The 14,757-nt window shown below is 68.6% G+C and overlaps 3 protein-coding genes across 4 annotated transcripts in view; 2 read left to right on the top strand and 1 right to left on the bottom strand.

Moving 5' to 3' along the window:
- The window catches only part of CLCN7 (chloride voltage-gated channel 7), a 20,170-nt gene extending 16,174 nt beyond the window's left edge, over nucleotides 1-3,996 (top strand). For both annotated transcript variants that reach the window (XM_029949979.1, XM_029949981.1), the window contains 8 exons: nucleotides 193-244; nucleotides 494-621; nucleotides 774-859; nucleotides 1,062-1,191; nucleotides 1,513-1,572; nucleotides 1,645-1,821; nucleotides 2,197-2,277; nucleotides 2,522-3,996. In XM_029949979.1, coding sequence (XP_029805839.1) covers nucleotides 193-244; nucleotides 494-621; nucleotides 774-859; nucleotides 1,062-1,191; nucleotides 1,513-1,572; nucleotides 1,645-1,821; nucleotides 2,197-2,277; nucleotides 2,522-2,608 — 801 coding nt within the window. In that variant the 3' untranslated portion in view covers nucleotides 2,609-3,996. The remainder of the gene's footprint in view (nucleotides 1-192; nucleotides 245-493; nucleotides 622-773; nucleotides 860-1,061; nucleotides 1,192-1,512; nucleotides 1,573-1,644; nucleotides 1,822-2,196; nucleotides 2,278-2,521) is intronic.
- Nucleotides 3,986-11,797, top strand: CCDC154 (coiled-coil domain containing 154). The gene is made up of 18 exons (XM_029949354.1): nucleotides 3,986-4,063; nucleotides 4,178-4,310; nucleotides 4,717-5,110; nucleotides 5,208-5,385; nucleotides 5,463-5,509; nucleotides 5,753-5,848; nucleotides 6,224-6,347; nucleotides 7,755-7,856; nucleotides 7,935-8,063; nucleotides 8,142-8,263; nucleotides 8,479-8,605; nucleotides 8,696-8,833; nucleotides 10,152-10,271; nucleotides 10,354-10,430; nucleotides 10,721-10,838; nucleotides 11,108-11,194; nucleotides 11,385-11,572; nucleotides 11,652-11,797. The coding sequence occupies exons 1-18, from the start codon at nucleotides 3,986-3,988 to the stop codon at nucleotides 11,776-11,778; spliced, it is 2,385 nt and encodes a 794-aa protein (XP_029805214.1). The 3' UTR covers nucleotides 11,779-11,797.
- PERCC1 (proline and glutamate rich with coiled coil 1) lies at nucleotides 11,239-14,757 on the bottom strand. The gene is made up of 2 exons (XM_029949982.1): nucleotides 14,395-14,757; nucleotides 11,239-13,235 (listed from the first exon to the last, which is right to left on the bottom strand). Exon 2 carries the CDS (start codon nucleotides 13,187-13,189, stop codon nucleotides 12,401-12,403), a length of 789 nt encoding a protein of 262 aa, XP_029805842.1. The 5' UTR covers nucleotides 13,190-13,235; nucleotides 14,395-14,757; the 3' UTR covers nucleotides 11,239-12,400.

The raw sequence follows: 14,757 nt of genomic DNA, 5'->3' as shown, positions 1-14,757 counted from the left end.
CCCCAGGACACTTCCAGACCACTGTCCACCTGGGTGCTGCCGCAGACAACTTAGCGTCTATGTGTGTAAATTGTAGGTTTTCTTCTAGGCCTGGAATTGCTGGGCCCAGTGATCTCTGGTGGGGTCACGCACCTTGGCAGGTTTGAGTAGGGGGCTGCCCCCCCCCCTGACCTTCCTCTGTCATCCCCACAGATCTGGGCGGACCCTGGCAAATATGCCCTGATGGGAGCAGCTGCCCAGTTGGGTGAGTCTTGGCTACCACGTGGGCATCCCACGTTTGGGGGGCACCTTCCTTGGAGGAGTAAGGGGCGGGAGTGAGCTCCACTTCAGTGGGCAGGGTCACTGTCCCCACCCCGTGAGGCCTGCCCAGGCCCACCACAAGGGTGAACGGTGGGGGGGTGTGCGGGCATGTCCAGAGAACACAGATGGGCCGGGAAGGTGGGAGAGGCCGTGAGGCCACAGGGGCTGGACACTCCCCCCAACCCCCGGACAGGTGGGATCGTGAGGATGACACTCAGCCTGACAGTCATCATGATGGAGGCCACCAGCAATGTCACCTATGGCTTTCCCATCATGCTGATCCTGATGACCGCCAAGATCGTGGGGGACATTTTCATTGAGGTGTGGCTTGTGGGAAGAGGCCTGCCCACCATTCTTGCCCCTTGCTCTGTGGGCCCCACGCCACTGCGGGGGCCCAAGCCCAGGGTGGGGCGTGCGCGGCAGAGCGGCAGGGGGTCCGGCGGGGCCCGCGCCAACAGCCTGCACGCCCCCAGGGCCTGTACGACATGCACATCCAGCTGCAGAGCGTGCCCTTCCTGCACTGGGAGGCCCCTGTCACCTCACACTCGCTCACAGCCAGGTACGTGGCGCCGTGGACGCTCCTGCGGTTTGGGAGGCCCATGTCTGAGCGTCTGGGGAAGCGCTGTCTGGGCGGCCACCGGGGTCTGCAGTCTCCCCGCTCCCCTGTCTTCCTGCACGCCAGCCCCCCCCCGCCCCCGTGAAGAAAGTGGACGGGCCCCTCGGCCTGTCCCCGCGAGGCCCCAGCGGCTGCTCTTCCCCAGGGAGGTGATGAGCACGCCGGTCGTCTGCCTGCGGAGGAGGGAGAAGGTGGGCGTCATCGTGGACGTGCTCAGCAGCACGGCGTCCAGCCACAACGGCTTCCCCGTGGTGGAGCTAGCCGACGACAGCCAGGTGCCCGGTTCCTTGCAGGCGCCGCACGAGGGGAGGCGCGGACGAGCCGGGTCAGGAGCGGGGCAAGCGGCCTGGCCTGCCCCGCGCTGCCCCGTCAGCTGAGGAGCTGCAGGATGACCCGTCAGGAGGGGCCGGGTGGGGGCAGGGCTGCGGTGCGCGTCCCACCCCGGCTTCTTGTCGCCTTGTCCCACGGGCACGCCCCGTCACCGTGCCCCACGGCGCGGCGTGCAGAGCTTGTGCAGCCGAGACGCCTGCTGACGGGGCAGGGAGGGGCTCGGGGCTCGGCTGCAGCCACAGACGGGCCTCCTCTGCTCTCCACAGCCGGCCCGGCTCCAGGGCTTGATCCTGCGCTCCCAGCTGATCGTCCTCCTGAAGCACAAGGTGGCGGGGGCACCGGGCGGCGGGGCGGGGGCGGTGGGGGCGGCCCCGCGCCCTGACCCCGCCCCCCTGCAGGTGTTCGTGGAGCGGGCCGGCATGGGCCTGGTGCAGCGGCGGCTCCGGCTGAAGGACTTCCGGGACGCCTACCCGCGCTTCCCCCCGATCCAGTCCATCCACGTGTCGCAGGACGAGCGGGAGTGCAGCGTGGACCTCTCCGAATTCATGAACCCCTCGCCCTACACGGTGCCCCAGGTGCCTCCCGGCGGGCCGGGGCCGGGGCGGGGGCCGCGCAGAACACGGCCTTCATTTTCTTTTTTTTACGTCTATTTTGAGAGAGAGCGTGATCCCGAGCACACAGGTGGGGGAAGAGCAGAGGGAGAGAGTGGGGGGAAGGGCATAGGGAGAGAGAGAATCCCCAGCAGCCCCTGCACTGTCAGCACAGAGCCTGACACGGGGCTCAAACCCACAAACCGTGAGATCCTGACCTGAGCTGAAGTCCGGAGTTGGGCGCCCAACCGACTGAGCCACCCAGGCGTCCCCAGGACACGTCTTGTGGGGGGCGTGCGGGGGGGCCACCAGCCAGCGTCTCCCCGGGCTCCGCTGAGGCCCCGCCCCCACCCCCTGCAGGAGGCGTCCCTCCCTCGGGTCTTCAAGCTGTTCCGTGCGCTGGGCCTCAGGCACCTGGTGGTGGTGGACAACTGCAACCAGGTGAGGTGCGGCGCGGGGGCGGGCCCGGGTGCCAGGCTCGCCCTTGGCCTCCAGACCTGCCTGCCCCGTCGTGGGCCGGCGCTTGCTCTCAGCGATCCTGTGGGGGACTCCGGGCTCAGGACCCAGGCTGGCCAGCCGTGCCCGCTTCTGGGGCTCCCAACTGTGCTCCCCTCAGCACACAGGGCAGTGGCTGCCACGGAGGCACGGGGTCGCCAGTGTCACTGACGTGGCTTTGCTTTCACAGGTGGTTGGGCTGGTGACCAGGAAGGACCTTGCCAGGTACCGGCTCGGGAAGGGGGGCCTGGAGGAGCTCTCCCTGGCCCAGACGTGAGCCGCAGCCCCTCACCGGGGCCCCCACTTCACCCCCTGGGGCAGCAGGGGACCCAGCATCTCCCGTTCCTCGGGACGCACGTGTGTCTGTGTTTGTGCGCCTGTGAGTTCGGGGTCGAGTCGGGCCTGTGGGTCCCGGTGCTGCTGGCCCGCAGGGCAGGGCCCTCTGCTGCTTGTGTGCCGTCCGCCCCCTGCGGGCCGGCCCAGAAGGACCACGCTGTGCATCACCAGCTGGGGCCCAGGAGACATGCGGCTGCTGCAGAGACCCGTGGCCCTTTCCCTTCAGCTCATTCGGTGGCCGTGAGGCGATGGGCCTGGGCACCAGACCCTGCCTGGCAAAGGCCCCAGCTGGACTCCTGGCGGCGGGGCCCTGGAGCGTGGACCCTGCGGCCAGCTCTGGGGGGAGTTCAGCTGTTCTGCCACACTCACCGCATGACCCCTCCGGGGTCTTGGCCAGAGAGAAGGCTTGAACATCCGTGGGGCGAACGCCTCCGTCACCCAGACCTGCGGCCCAGACCAGACCCGAGGCTGTCACTGGAGCGCACGGCACTGAAAGAGGCCCTCTCTTCGCGGCCTCCGCGGACCCTTGGTCCGGCCGTGCTCCAAGCCCGGGGCGGGTGGGCTCGGGGACAGCCGGCGAGCCCGGAGCCAGGATGCAGTGTGCTGCCCAGGCTCCATGGGGCAGATCTGGTGTCCTGTGTCCCCGGGGCCTGCTTGAGGCTAGGTGGCAGGGGCGAATAGTGGCAGCTGGCTGCTTCACCTTGGTTCTGGCCCCTTTCAAGGGGGTGGGAGCTCGGACAGTTGGTCCCTTCCTGGTAGGAGCCCCCTGGGGGACAGCTCTGAAAGAGAAATAAAGGACTCGCACCCTCACAGCCTCCCTTGTTGCGGCCCGGCCCCGGCCCAGCAGCGGGGGTTTGCGGGGCCACGGAGGGTGGGGGTGTCGGATGGGCCCCTGGACATGCAGTGCGGGGACCCAACAGGGAGCAGGGAAGGCACCAGACGCAGAAATGCACAGGTGAGGAAGCGGGTGGGGCCGACCCGCGCCTGCGGGGCGCGCTGGTGCCAGCTGCTGGCCAGCGCGGGGCCGGTGTGGCTGTTTCCTGCCCCTGGGCCCTTGGTCTGGACGCTGCTTCGGCCATAAGGGGGGTGGTGTGGCCACAGGTAGGGGCCTGTCATGGCAGCTTTGGAAAGGTCCTCAGACACGGCGTTGAATTTGGAGTGTTCACCTTGTGCCCCACACGGGCTTGGCGGACTGGGCAGGGGGAGCACAGAGCCGGGCTGGGAGGACCTGGTGCGGGAATTGTGGGCGTCACGGTTTGCGTTGATGACACATTGAAGCCACCACACGTTCCCCAGGTGGGATGAAATAAAACACACTATGGAAACGTGGCGGCCGCCTGTCTGCTTTCTTACCGCGGCCCGCACCCTCTCCTGCCCCGGCCACACGCCTCCGCCGGTTCTGTGTGTTCTGCGCGCCTGCTGCTCTGACCGGATGACCCGAGATTGCCCCTGCCTGTCCCTCCCCATCGGGCCTGTGGGGGTCTCCTGTCCCTGACTCCCAGGCCTGCAGCCAGTCCCTGCCCCGGCCACCCGAGTGCTGCTCCCTCGGGCCTCCCTGCGAACAGGCAGTTGGGAAGACGTTGCCGGGAGGGTTGAGGGCCTGGGTTCTACTGGCAGTTGGGCCGTGAAGTCCCAAGGTTCCGGTGAGGAAAAGATAGTTCTGGAAGAGCCCCCTGCCGCTCTGCAGCTCTGCCTACCCTGGTGTTGTCTCAGAGGGGGAGATGTGAGGGCAGGTGCTCCCCAAGGCCTTCTCTGCCCCAGCTGCCCTGGTGCCCCGCTCCGGGCGGCCGTGCGGTGTGAGGCCTGGGGCCTCTGGACGGTGGCTAAAGTGATAGACAGTGGCTGATGGTGAAGCCGCATCGGGTGAGCCTGTCCCATCGGGGGCCCAGCCAGGAGAACGGAAATGTGGGCCACCCAGCACAGCGCTAATTCCTGACCCCTCAAGTCGCCTCACTGCCTGGGGGCTCTCCCGGGAGCTGGGCGGGCAGAGCACTGTCCTGTTTCTGCCACCTAGTGCTGAGTGTCCTCAGGGGCCTGGGCCTCTCTGAGCTCGAGCTCCCTGCTGTGGGGCAGCGAGACCTGAGCCCTCCCAGGGTGCGCTGAGTGACTCAGCTGGACAGGTGGAGGTGAGCTCAGTGTTCACGGAGCTCAGTGAGCAGGGATTTGAGTTCTGTTCTAAGCTGCACGGGAGCCTTCACCGGCCCAGAGCACGCCTTCCTGCAGAGCTGGCTGCTAGCGGCCCCTCATCGGGGGCTTCGCCCCCCTCTCAGACGAGCACGATCACCCTGGGGGACCTGGAGCTCTCCCTGGAGGAGGAGCTGGCCAGCCCCGGGCTCTGGAGTCTGGAGGAGGTGTCCGAGACGTGTGAGTCCAGCCTCCTGGTGTCGGCCACGACCGTCCCGGAGCAGGACTCCCCCGCACGCTGGAAGCAGCTAGAGCAGCGGTGAGCCCGTGGGAGCTGGGGAGGGAGAGCCACGCCGCCCGCCCCCGCCCTGCCTGGCGCACATGGCCCGACTCGGCCCGCTCCTCGCCCTGGCCAGGGTGGCCGGCCTGCAGGCCGAGGTGGCATCCCTGCGGGGACACAGGGACCGCTGCGAGCAAGCCATGCTGAGCCTGCTGCGGGAGGCACTCCGACTCCGCGCCTGCGTGCAGCTGCAGGCCTCGGAGCTGAGGAAGCTGCGGCAGGCGGCTCGGGCCCCCGAGCAGGAGGCCCTCCAGGTCAGCCGCCCCCGCGCCCTCCGCAGGCGGGGCCCCCTGCCCGGCCCTGAGGCTCAGCCTGCACTTCCTCCTTGCAGCTCCCTCGCCCCCAGAACCAGACCCAGATGCAGGCCCTGGACAGGAGGTACCCCACACCGATGGCCTGGGGCCCGGCAGGGAGGTCAGGGGCTCTGGGAAAGCAGCGGCCGGGGTGGGAGCCGAGGGTCCCATCCACGGCCTGGCTCAGAAAGTCTGGGCTCGTAAGGGCCAGGGCACCTGCAGAGAAAAGGGGCAGGAGGCATGCAGCTAGGCCAGGACCCGGACCCCCAAAGGCAGCCAGGAGGGCGGGCCAGGAAGGCCCCAAGCAGAAGTGGGTCTCACGTGCCAGGCTGGTGGAGGTCCGGGCGGCCCTGAGTCAGATCAGGAGGAAGCAGGCGCTCCAGGACTCTGAGCGGAAGAACACGGAGCAAGAGGCCAGCCTCAGGTGGGCCGGCTCTGGACTCCCCACACGTGGTCCCATGGGTGGGGGGCGTCCCTCTGCCATCAGCGTCAAGCTGCTGGTCGACAGGGCAGATGGCTGGGACCCCCTGTGGACCCTCTGCGGCGAAGAGACTTAGGTCCAGAATCCGTACCCCCTTCTTCCCCATCAATCACGCTCATGGAAGCTTCTGTCACGTCCCCGCATGGGAACACAGAAGTCCGTGTCTTGTCCTTGTCTGGGTTTGCCCAGGTGGCCTGTAGTTCAGCCTGTGTCCCTGGCTGCAGCCCTGGCCTGGAGAGGGATCCTCGGTGTCCAGATGCCCTGCCAAGGTCGCGGTGGCTCTGCGGCCAGGTCACTGTGACCTGCACCATCGCCTAGGTTGGCCAAGGTGGCCGAGAGGCTGGATCAGGAGGAGCAGTCTCGGGAAGCAGCCTGCAGCGACCTGCAGAAGAGCCAGGAGGAGGCAAACCAGAGGGTGGACCGTGAGGTGGCCAGGATGCAGGTACCGGGCGGGAGGGCCGGCCAGGCAGCCAGGCAGGCTGCCAGCAGCTGGGTCCGTCACACGAGGCCACTGCACTGGTAGTTCAGGCCTCCCCATCCACGTGACCAGACCCACGTGGTCGCCCCACGGTCCTGCGCCGCCAGCCACAGACAGCTCTGTCTTGGGAAACGAGCTAACATTTTAGGTCCCTCGGTCGCACAGGCCACATTGCAGACGCCCAGTAGCCGCATGGGGGCCCCCGGCTGCTGGTTTGGGAACCGCCGACACGGAGCTCATCCTGCGGTGCAGACAGTCCTTCAGTGGCCACGTCTCAGCCACTGCCCCTCCCCCCTCCCGTGACCGCACCCAGATCAGGACGTAGACCGTCGTACCCCGAAGCCCCTTCCTGAGCCATCTCCAGGCGTGGTCCTAGCCCTGGGCTGGCCAGGTGCCCCCGCTGCGTGAGACCCTGGGCAGCGGGGCTGGGCACGGAGGGCACGTCTCCAGACCCAGCCTCTTCAGCTCTGCAAACAGAGACCAGGGCCTGCTCAGGCCGACGCTCCCAGCCCTGCCGCCCACATAGCTCGGCTGCCCAGCTCCGGTGGCCTCCCTTCCCTCTGCCCTTTGGGGAGGTGGCATCTTGGCGCCATCGAGACACTGCCCGCCACTGCGGCCGGGAGCTCCGGGAGGCACGGGCCCACAGATTCCTGACGTGCCGGGCGGACTCCCGGGCGCCTGCTCAGCGAACTGTGGCCACCGCCTGGCTTTGCAAAGCCCTTTCGTTAGCTGTCGTCCGTGTCTGCTTTTGCGCTGTCACTGTGGAGCAGACAGACTGTGGCAGTGCCTTGGGCTCTTCACCAAGATCCTGTGCCGACCCTCTGCTCCAGGGTACCTGCATGCAGGGGCGAGGTGGCGGGGTGCAGAGCACTGCTGCCCTGTGGGGAGTGGGGGGCCCAGAGCTCGAGGATGAAGTGTGTGTGTGTGTGTGCACAGACATGTGCGGGTCTGTGCATGCACATTCCTGGGTGTGCACGTGCCTGTGAACATGTGTGGACGTGGGGCGCACTCGGCCATACTCGGCTTCCTGCACCGAGGCTCCCAGCTCAGGGCGTGGCGCCCTGGGTGTGGGTCTGGTGCGGCCACGAACACCAAGTGTGTTCCGGACCCTGCAGAGCCTCACAGCCCTGGCGCCTAGCGCTCTGGGGGGACCACGTGGCCCCCACCTGCCCTGCCTGTCTTCCTCAGGAGGGTGCGGTCGGCCCAGCTCTGAGAGGCTCGGGGCCAGCGGGGGACACAGGGCCCAGGGCCCCCTATGCGATGGACCTGGTTGGGCAAGAAAGAAAAAGAGTCCTATTTCGCCCGGGGGCTGGGGGCAAGGGGGGCGAGGAGGGAGGTCCGACCCCATGGCGGCCACGCCGACCCCCACAGGCCCAGGTGACCAAGCTCGGTGAGGAGATGAGCCTCCGCTTCCTCAAGAGAGAGGCCAAGCTGTGCGGCTTCCTGCAGAAGAGCTTCCTGGCTCTGGAGAAGGTGGGAGCCCGCGGGCCTGCGGCAGGGCCGGGCCCGCCCGCGCCCCGCTCACGGCAGACTGGGCGGGTCTCCCCGCAGAGGATGAAGGCCTCGGAGAGCGCCCGGCTCAAGGCGGAGGGCAGCCTGCGGGAGGAGCTGGATGGCAAGTGGCGAGGGCTGCAGCAGATGGCCGAGGAGCACGCGCAGGCCCTGCAGGGGCAGCACGAGGTGGGCGGTGGGGGGCGGGGCGGGGGCGGGGCGTCCGGGCCGGCGCCTGGGCTCAGGGCTGCTCACGCGCACCAGCAGGAAGAGTGCCACCTCCTGGAGCAGTGCCGGGGCCTGGACAGGGCCGTGGTCCAGCTGACCAAGTTCGTCCGGCAAAACCAGGAGTCCCTGAACCACATCCTCCTGGCGGAGCAGAAGGCCCGGTGGGTGTCAGAGTCCCCTTCCTCCCCCGCCCATTGGGGATCCCGTCCCCCCACAGAGGACTCTGCACGCACCAGCGCACACAGCCCCTGTCCTGGTGGGCCCTGTGACCATTCTCTGCTCCTCGGGGTCTCCTGGACCCTGATGGAGCCAGCTGCCCGGTCCCCTCCTTGGCCCAGCGCCAGCTGAGGGATGCTGTGCTGGCACCAACCCCCAGGGACGTCCAGGGGCACCTGGAGGAGAGCCGGGCGGGCGAGCTGGTCACCCACCTGCAGGAGAGCCTGAAAGCCGTGCAGCTGGCGGGCGAGCAGGCCCAGCGGGAGGCACACAGCGCACTGGAGCTGGTGAGGGTCGCGCCCGCGGGGGGAGGGGGGGAGCCTCCCCGTCAGGTCCCGCCTCCCCAGGCACCCTCACTCAGCCCAGAGCCCCTGCAGCAACAGGAGAAAAGCCAGGCCCTGGAGGCGTCGCTGGCCCAGCTGGGGAAGCAGGTGAAGGACCTGAGTGACCACTTCCTGGCCCTGAGCTGGAGACTGGACCTGCAGGAGCAGACGCTGAGCCTGCAGCTGAGCGAGGTGAGCACGGAGCTGAGGGGAGGGGCCCGGAGCAGAGGGTAGGAGCCCGGAGCTGGGGAGGAGCCTGGAGCAGAGGGGAGGAGCCCGGAGCTGAGGGGAGGGGCCCGGAGCAGAGGGGAGCATGGAGCAGAGGGGAGCATAGAGCAGAAGGGAGCCCAGAGCTGGGGGGCGCACAGAGCAGAGGGGAGGAGCCTGGATCAGAGGGGAGGAGCCTGGATCAGAGGGGAGGAGCCCGGACCTGGGGAGGAGCCTGGAGCAGAGGGGAGCACGGACCAGAGGGGAGAATGGAGCAGAGGGGAGGAGCCCGGAGCAGAGGGGAGCATGGAGCAGAGGGGAGCATGGAGCAGAGGGGAGGAGCCCGGAGCAGAGGGGAGCACGGAGCAGAGGGGAGCACGGAGCAGAGGGGAGGAGCCCGGAGCAGAGGGGAGCACGGAGCAGAGGGGAGCCGCCTGCGCAGAGGGTCCCATGGCCACAGCTAGACGTCTTAAGTGCCAGAGCGTGGAGGCCCGACAGGTAGGTCCCAGCCCTCCCGCCCCTGCCCAGCCTCTGTCACGAGGCCCACGGCGACCCCCTCCACACAGCGGATTCCAGAGGGGCCGGCAAGGTGACCCCGCCCTTGGGCTTTTCCCTCTTTGTCGAATTGTGTCGTTGACATTTAACCCACACACCATCTCGTCCACCCGTGTGAAGTGTGGGGTGCAGCAGCTGCTCGTGTTCGCAGGGATGGACAGCCACCACGCGCCGCCCTTAGTTCCTTCTGTCACCGCAGTGGAAGCCCCGGTGCGGCCAGCGGTCACCCCGTGGCCTCTGGTGGCTGCTGAGCTGCTCCTCGACTCTGAGGCCTGGCCTGTTCTGGACGTTTCCTATAAACACTTCCATACAGTCTTCTGCGGATGGACACCGCACTGCCCCTGTTTTCTGGCCGCGCAGAAGGCATTGGCTGTGAACACACATCCCCCCTCCCACTGGGGGGCGGGTCCCCCGGCCTCCTGAGCCCCCTCCCCTGCAGGTGTGGGCAGGCGGTCCCTTGTGTCGCTGTTGACCGACTCCTGGTGGGCCTGGGGCTGAGACAGGCTTTCTTCTGCCGGATGTGGCTCTGCCAGCCTGGGGGCCCTGCCCGAGGTGCCACCCCCACCCCCCACCCTGAGGTTGTGTGCAGACTGGGTGGACGGGCTCTGAGTCAGCTCCCTGCGGAGCTCTCTGCTGCGTGAGTTCGGCCGAGCTGGGTTCACCTCTGGCTCCAGTGGGCCCCGTCCATCTCTCTCCCCTGTCTGTGTCCCCGGCAAAGTATCCCCCTCCCTGTCCCGCTGTGTCCCAGGCAAAGAGAGAGTGGGAAGGCTCAGAGCAGAAACCCCTGGAGGGCCTGGTCCGCTGTCAGAAGGAGGCCGAGGCGCACCTGAGGGAGGTGCGGGAGCGCGTGGACAGCCTGCCCTGGCAGGTGGGTGAGGGCCGGGTGCGCCGCCTTCCCCCCAGCCCCCCGCTGGCAGCCCCGGCTTCTCGCCCACCTGCCTCTGCTGCAGATAGAGGCCGTGTCCGACAAGTGCACCCTCCACAAGAGCGACTCAGACCTCAAGATCTCAGCCGAGGGCAAGGCCAGGTGAGGCCCCAGCTCCGGGCCAGAGGACATCCCTGCTGCGTCCACACGGCCTCTCCTCCCGCAGCCCCTGCACCTGTGGCAGCCCCGACCCCTCCCCAGCGCGGCTCCGGCCCACCAGGTGCAGCCCACACGGACACCCCAGCTTTGCCCTCTGTCACCTGCCGGGGTCCCCCACAGTTCCCGCTGCAGGGGTGGCAAAGCTGAGCACCACCCCCGCCCCCACGCACTGCCCACTTCCCTCCACACGCCCTGTCCCTGGGACCCCTGCCCAGACCTTCCTGTTCCTGCAGAGAGTTGGAGGTCGGGGCCGTGCGGCAGCAGCTGGCCTCTCTGCTGTCGTCTGTCCAGCTGCTCAGGGAGGGCGACCCCGGGCGGAAGATCGCGGAGATCCAGGGCAAGCTGGTCACGGTACCCCTGGAGCCCCTGTGCCCATCACAGTTGGCAGAGGCGCCCCCAGGGAAGCCCCAGATCCAAGACACCCTGAGCGGGGGCACCTGACACTGGGCTGTCAGCAGTCACAGAGGTGCTGGCCTGAGCCCCGGACTGAGTGACACGCCCCAGAGCCCACGTGTCAGAGGCCAGCTCCTGCCTGAGTGACCAAGGCCGGGGCCGGGGGTGTGGGAGGGGGAACCTCAGGCCCGAAGACGCCACGCCTAACAAACGGGAGCCATACTTAGTTTCAGAACCAAATAATGAAATTGGAGAACAGCATGCAGGACCACAAAGCCATCCAGAACCTCAAGTTTAATACAGAAGCCAAGCTGGTGAGAGGCAGCCCCTCGCGGCCCCGCCCCCTCGCCCCACCCCTGCACAGCCCCTGGCTCCGTGGCCTCCATGTCCGTCTGCATGTCCAGCCTGAGCAGGGTTTCCCGGTAGATAAGACCCTGGTTTGTCCGGAGGGAGATAAATCCCGTTTGCCGGCCCGGCCCCTCGGCACGGCGCCCCTGTCCGCAGCGCACGGAGGAGATGGCCAGCCTTCGAGAGAGCGTCCTGCGCCTGTGGAGCGAGGAGGGCCCCTGGGCGCTGACGCTGGGCAGCAGGAAGGTGCTCATGTCCCTGGTGCGACAGCGCTTCTTCGTCAAGGACTCGGCCGCCGGAGAGGCGGCCTCTGTGAACCGCTGGGGCGTGTACCAGGCCGTGAGGTGGGCAGGGCGCCGGGGCCAGTCCGGGCGGTGCGGGGGACGCCCGAGGCCGGCGAGCGTGACCGGTGTCTCCGGGCAGGTGGCTGCGGTGGAAGGCGGTCCTCATGAAGCGGGCGGCCCAGCGGAGGCCCGGCGCCCTCCGGGACAGGCCCTTCCGCCGGGAGCCCGCCCGCCCACTGGCGTCTGTGTCCCTTTCCCTGAAATAAACGCGGCAGCTCCTGTGCCTGTCGGAGTCCAGAGTTCCCTCCGGTGGGGGGCGGGGCGGGGGCTCTGCTCAGGAGGCGAAGGCCCCCTGCAGGCCCCCTGGACGGCCAGCTGGCCCAGTCTGGGGTCCCCCGGGTCACACCCCCGCGGTGGCCGGCCCAGGAAGCCGCTCCCCCTGCCCTGATCCGGGGAGCGAATGGTGCGACTGCTCACACGCTCAGGCCGCACCGTTGCTCCCGCCTCCCAGGAGGCCCTGCCACCAGGCCTGGAGGAGGGACAGCCCCAGGACCGGCAGGCGGGTGGGCGGCGGGGGCTGCTGTCCTTGGCCACCGCTCTGGGACCTCAGGGCTGGTCTGGGTGGCAACAGGCCTCACCCAGAGCCGGGCACACGGGGCCTCTGAGGGGCTGCGGTTCCTGCCCTGGTGGCCTCTGCTGGTGGCCGCCCCAGGACCCAGGAGGAGCGTGGCCCGACTCCACTTGGGGCCTGGGGAGTCCCAACCTGATCTGGCCCGTCCTGCTGGCGGCCCCAGGGCCACCTCCAGAGAGAGCAGTGACCGTCCGGATGCCTTAAGGAAAGGCAACCCGTGCTGCTCCCGCTTGCCTCCCCCCACCCTGGCCCACTCGCTAGGCCTCGGCCAGCTGCACCCCATCCAGGGCCTGGGTGCCTCCACCAGGCAGCTCGGGTCCGGTCTCCGCAGACCAGCTGGCCAGCAGGTCGCTGAAGTCGGGCGTGCCCGGGCGGAGTAGGCCCAGGGGGCCAGGCGCCGGCTCCTCCCAGAAGGACACCGGCAGCTTTCTCTGGGTCATGGGGACGATGTGGCCATACTTGCGCTCCAGCCGTAGCCGGCGGCTGGCCGGGGCCCCGGGGCCCGAGTACTGCCGCAGCCCGTAGTCAAAGAGCTCCGCCAGGGGCCCCAGCCCTCGCGCCTGGCCCTCCGGCCCCCTCGGGGAGAGGACTCCGGGCTCCGCAGCCTCCTCTCCACCTGGGGTCCCACAGGGAGCCAGGTGCACCAGGTCGGCGCAGCCGAGGCCCTGGGCTGAGCTGTCGTTCGCATGGGTGTCGCAGGCATCCAGGTCCTGCCCCCTGTCCTTGCGGCCAAAATACCGCTGGATGTCGCCACTGATGAGCTCAGAGAAACGCAGCAGCTGCAGGGGGTTCTCGGGGCTGCTTGGACCCCGGGGGGGTGCCTCTGGGGCCCAGCCTGAGGCCTGGGGGGCTGGGCTGCGGCCCCTGGGCCCCTCCAGCCCCTCCTCCAGGCCCTCCTCCCCCTCCTCCTCCTCCTCTTCCTCCTCCTCCTCCTCTTCCTCCTCCTCAGAAGTCTCTTGGGGCTCCGGGTCTGAGGGCAAGAAGGTCCCCCGGCTAGGCAGGGGCAGCCGGAAGTCACAGAGAGACCGGATCACACCTGCGGCCATGTCCTCAAGGCCCAAGCTTCTGGGGCCTCTGGGGCAGGAGGTGCAGCTGGAGAGAGAGGCAGAGGGAGCACAAGTCAGCCGCTAGGTTCCTCGGCCTGTGCAGCCACTCTGGTGCTCGGAGACGGTGCCGCACTCAGAAGGTGTGAGGTTTGCAGAGACACTGGGACTGTGGGTGCCGTGGGTGCCGTGGGTGGTGGGCATGGCAGGGTTGGGGGAACAGGAAGCTGAGGGGGTCAGAGGTGGCTCTGCTGGGACACTGGAGATGGGGAGGACCCCCGGCAGGCACGTCAGGTGGCAGGGGAGGGGAGTGCCAGCCCAGGGCGCCCCAGCATGGGGTCGCTCCAGCTCCGGCTCCTGATCGACAGGGTTGTGAGGAGGCTCCTACCCAGGGGCTGCAGGGGGGATCCCGAGATGAACCCAGAGCTGGACTGCAGAGGGGACCCCACACTGAGCCCGGGAGCTGGGCCTGACTGCCTCGACCACCCACCTCCGTCCGGGGCCCAGAGCCCTTATGGTTTTGGAGGGCCCAAGGGGCTTAGGGGAGGCTCAGGGCCGGGCGCCGTTTCTCCCATATTGTCTGATTGGTCGCAGGCTTTCATGTGCCTCCTCCCTGGCTGGGCACCTGGGGTTTGGCTGGGTCAGCGGGTCAGCAGGAGGCAGGGAAGGAGTGTGGGCCTGGGGCTGAGCCGGACGGGGTAGGGTGGGAGTCTGAGGAGGTGATGGAGACGGGGCAGGGGGCTGGGGGGCTGGCCCTCCCTGGCCTGACCCCGAGTGAGGTTGACTCTGGGCTTTGGGGCAGCGCCCCCTACCCCGGGGGTGAGTGCCCTGGCAGCTTGCAGCCGGCCGGCAGCTGGGCGAGCCCTTTTGCCTCCTGGCAAAGTAAAGAAAGGGAGGATGACATGGAGAGAGGGAGAAGGGGCCCCAGGGCGGCTGGGCGAGTCTAGCATCGCCGAGCCAGGCCGACCTGCGGAGGGCAGGGGTCATGCTGCGCTCCGGCTGCTCCCTGCCGGGGGTCCCGGGGCCCCAGCGTTGGGCTGTGGGGAGGGCGGCTTGGGCCCCTCCTCCTTCAGCAGCACCCCTCTTCCTCAGGGCTCTCCCCCACCCCGGACCTCCACGGCCCCTGCCTGTAGGTAGGTGGGTGGTCCCCTCAGCCTTCCCGGGGAGGGGGAGGCCGGTCCCCGCCCGCCCCCCGGCCGGGCTCCTACCTGGAGGCCTGCAGCTCCCGCGGGGCGGGCCCACCTCCGCCTGGGCCCCGGCGTTTATAGCTGCGCTCGCGGCCGGCCGGGCTGGCAAATATTTGGCGACTGCATTGTCCTCGCAGACTGGGCAAATAGAGCCCGTTTGCTTTAGCGCCCGGCAACCGGGGCCCCGCGGGGGGGCCTCGACCTGCCAAGGGACCATGGAGTGTTTGCCGCGGGCCCAGCTGGCTCACACCGGGGCCGAGGACCCTTATCTCCGCCACCGACTGGGACCCGGACCAAGCTTTGTCAAATAGGCGGAAAATTAAATTTCATGCTATTTTGACTTCTGGAGTAGCCCTTCTCTAGTGCGCGTCTGCCCGTGTGGTT

The sequence above is a fragment of the Suricata suricatta genome, chromosome 8, assembly GCF_006229205.1.
Source record: "Suricata suricatta isolate VVHF042 chromosome 8, meerkat_22Aug2017_6uvM2_HiC, whole genome shotgun sequence".
In the NCBI taxonomy this organism is placed as follows: domain Eukaryota; kingdom Metazoa; phylum Chordata; class Mammalia; order Carnivora; family Herpestidae; genus Suricata; species Suricata suricatta.
This window is presented reverse-complemented; position numbering and strand designations above follow the sequence as displayed.

Coding starts and splice junctions, on each gene's coding strand:
- PERCC1 (XM_029949982.1), bottom strand. CDS start 13,189: ATGGCCGCAGGTGTGATCCGGTCTCTCTGTGACTTCCGGCTGCCCCTG.
- CCDC154 (XM_029949354.1), top strand. CDS start 3,986: ATGGAAACGTGGCGGCCGCCTGTCTGCTTTCTTACCGCGGCCCGCACC. Junction 6,348..7,754: donor GTGAGGTGGCCAGGATGCAG/GTACCGGGCGGG, acceptor CGACCCCCACAG/GCCCAGGTGACCAAGCTCGG. Junction 8,264..8,478: donor CTGGCGGAGCAGAAGGCCCG/GTGGGTGTCAGA, acceptor ACCAACCCCCAG/GGACGTCCAGGGGCACCTGG.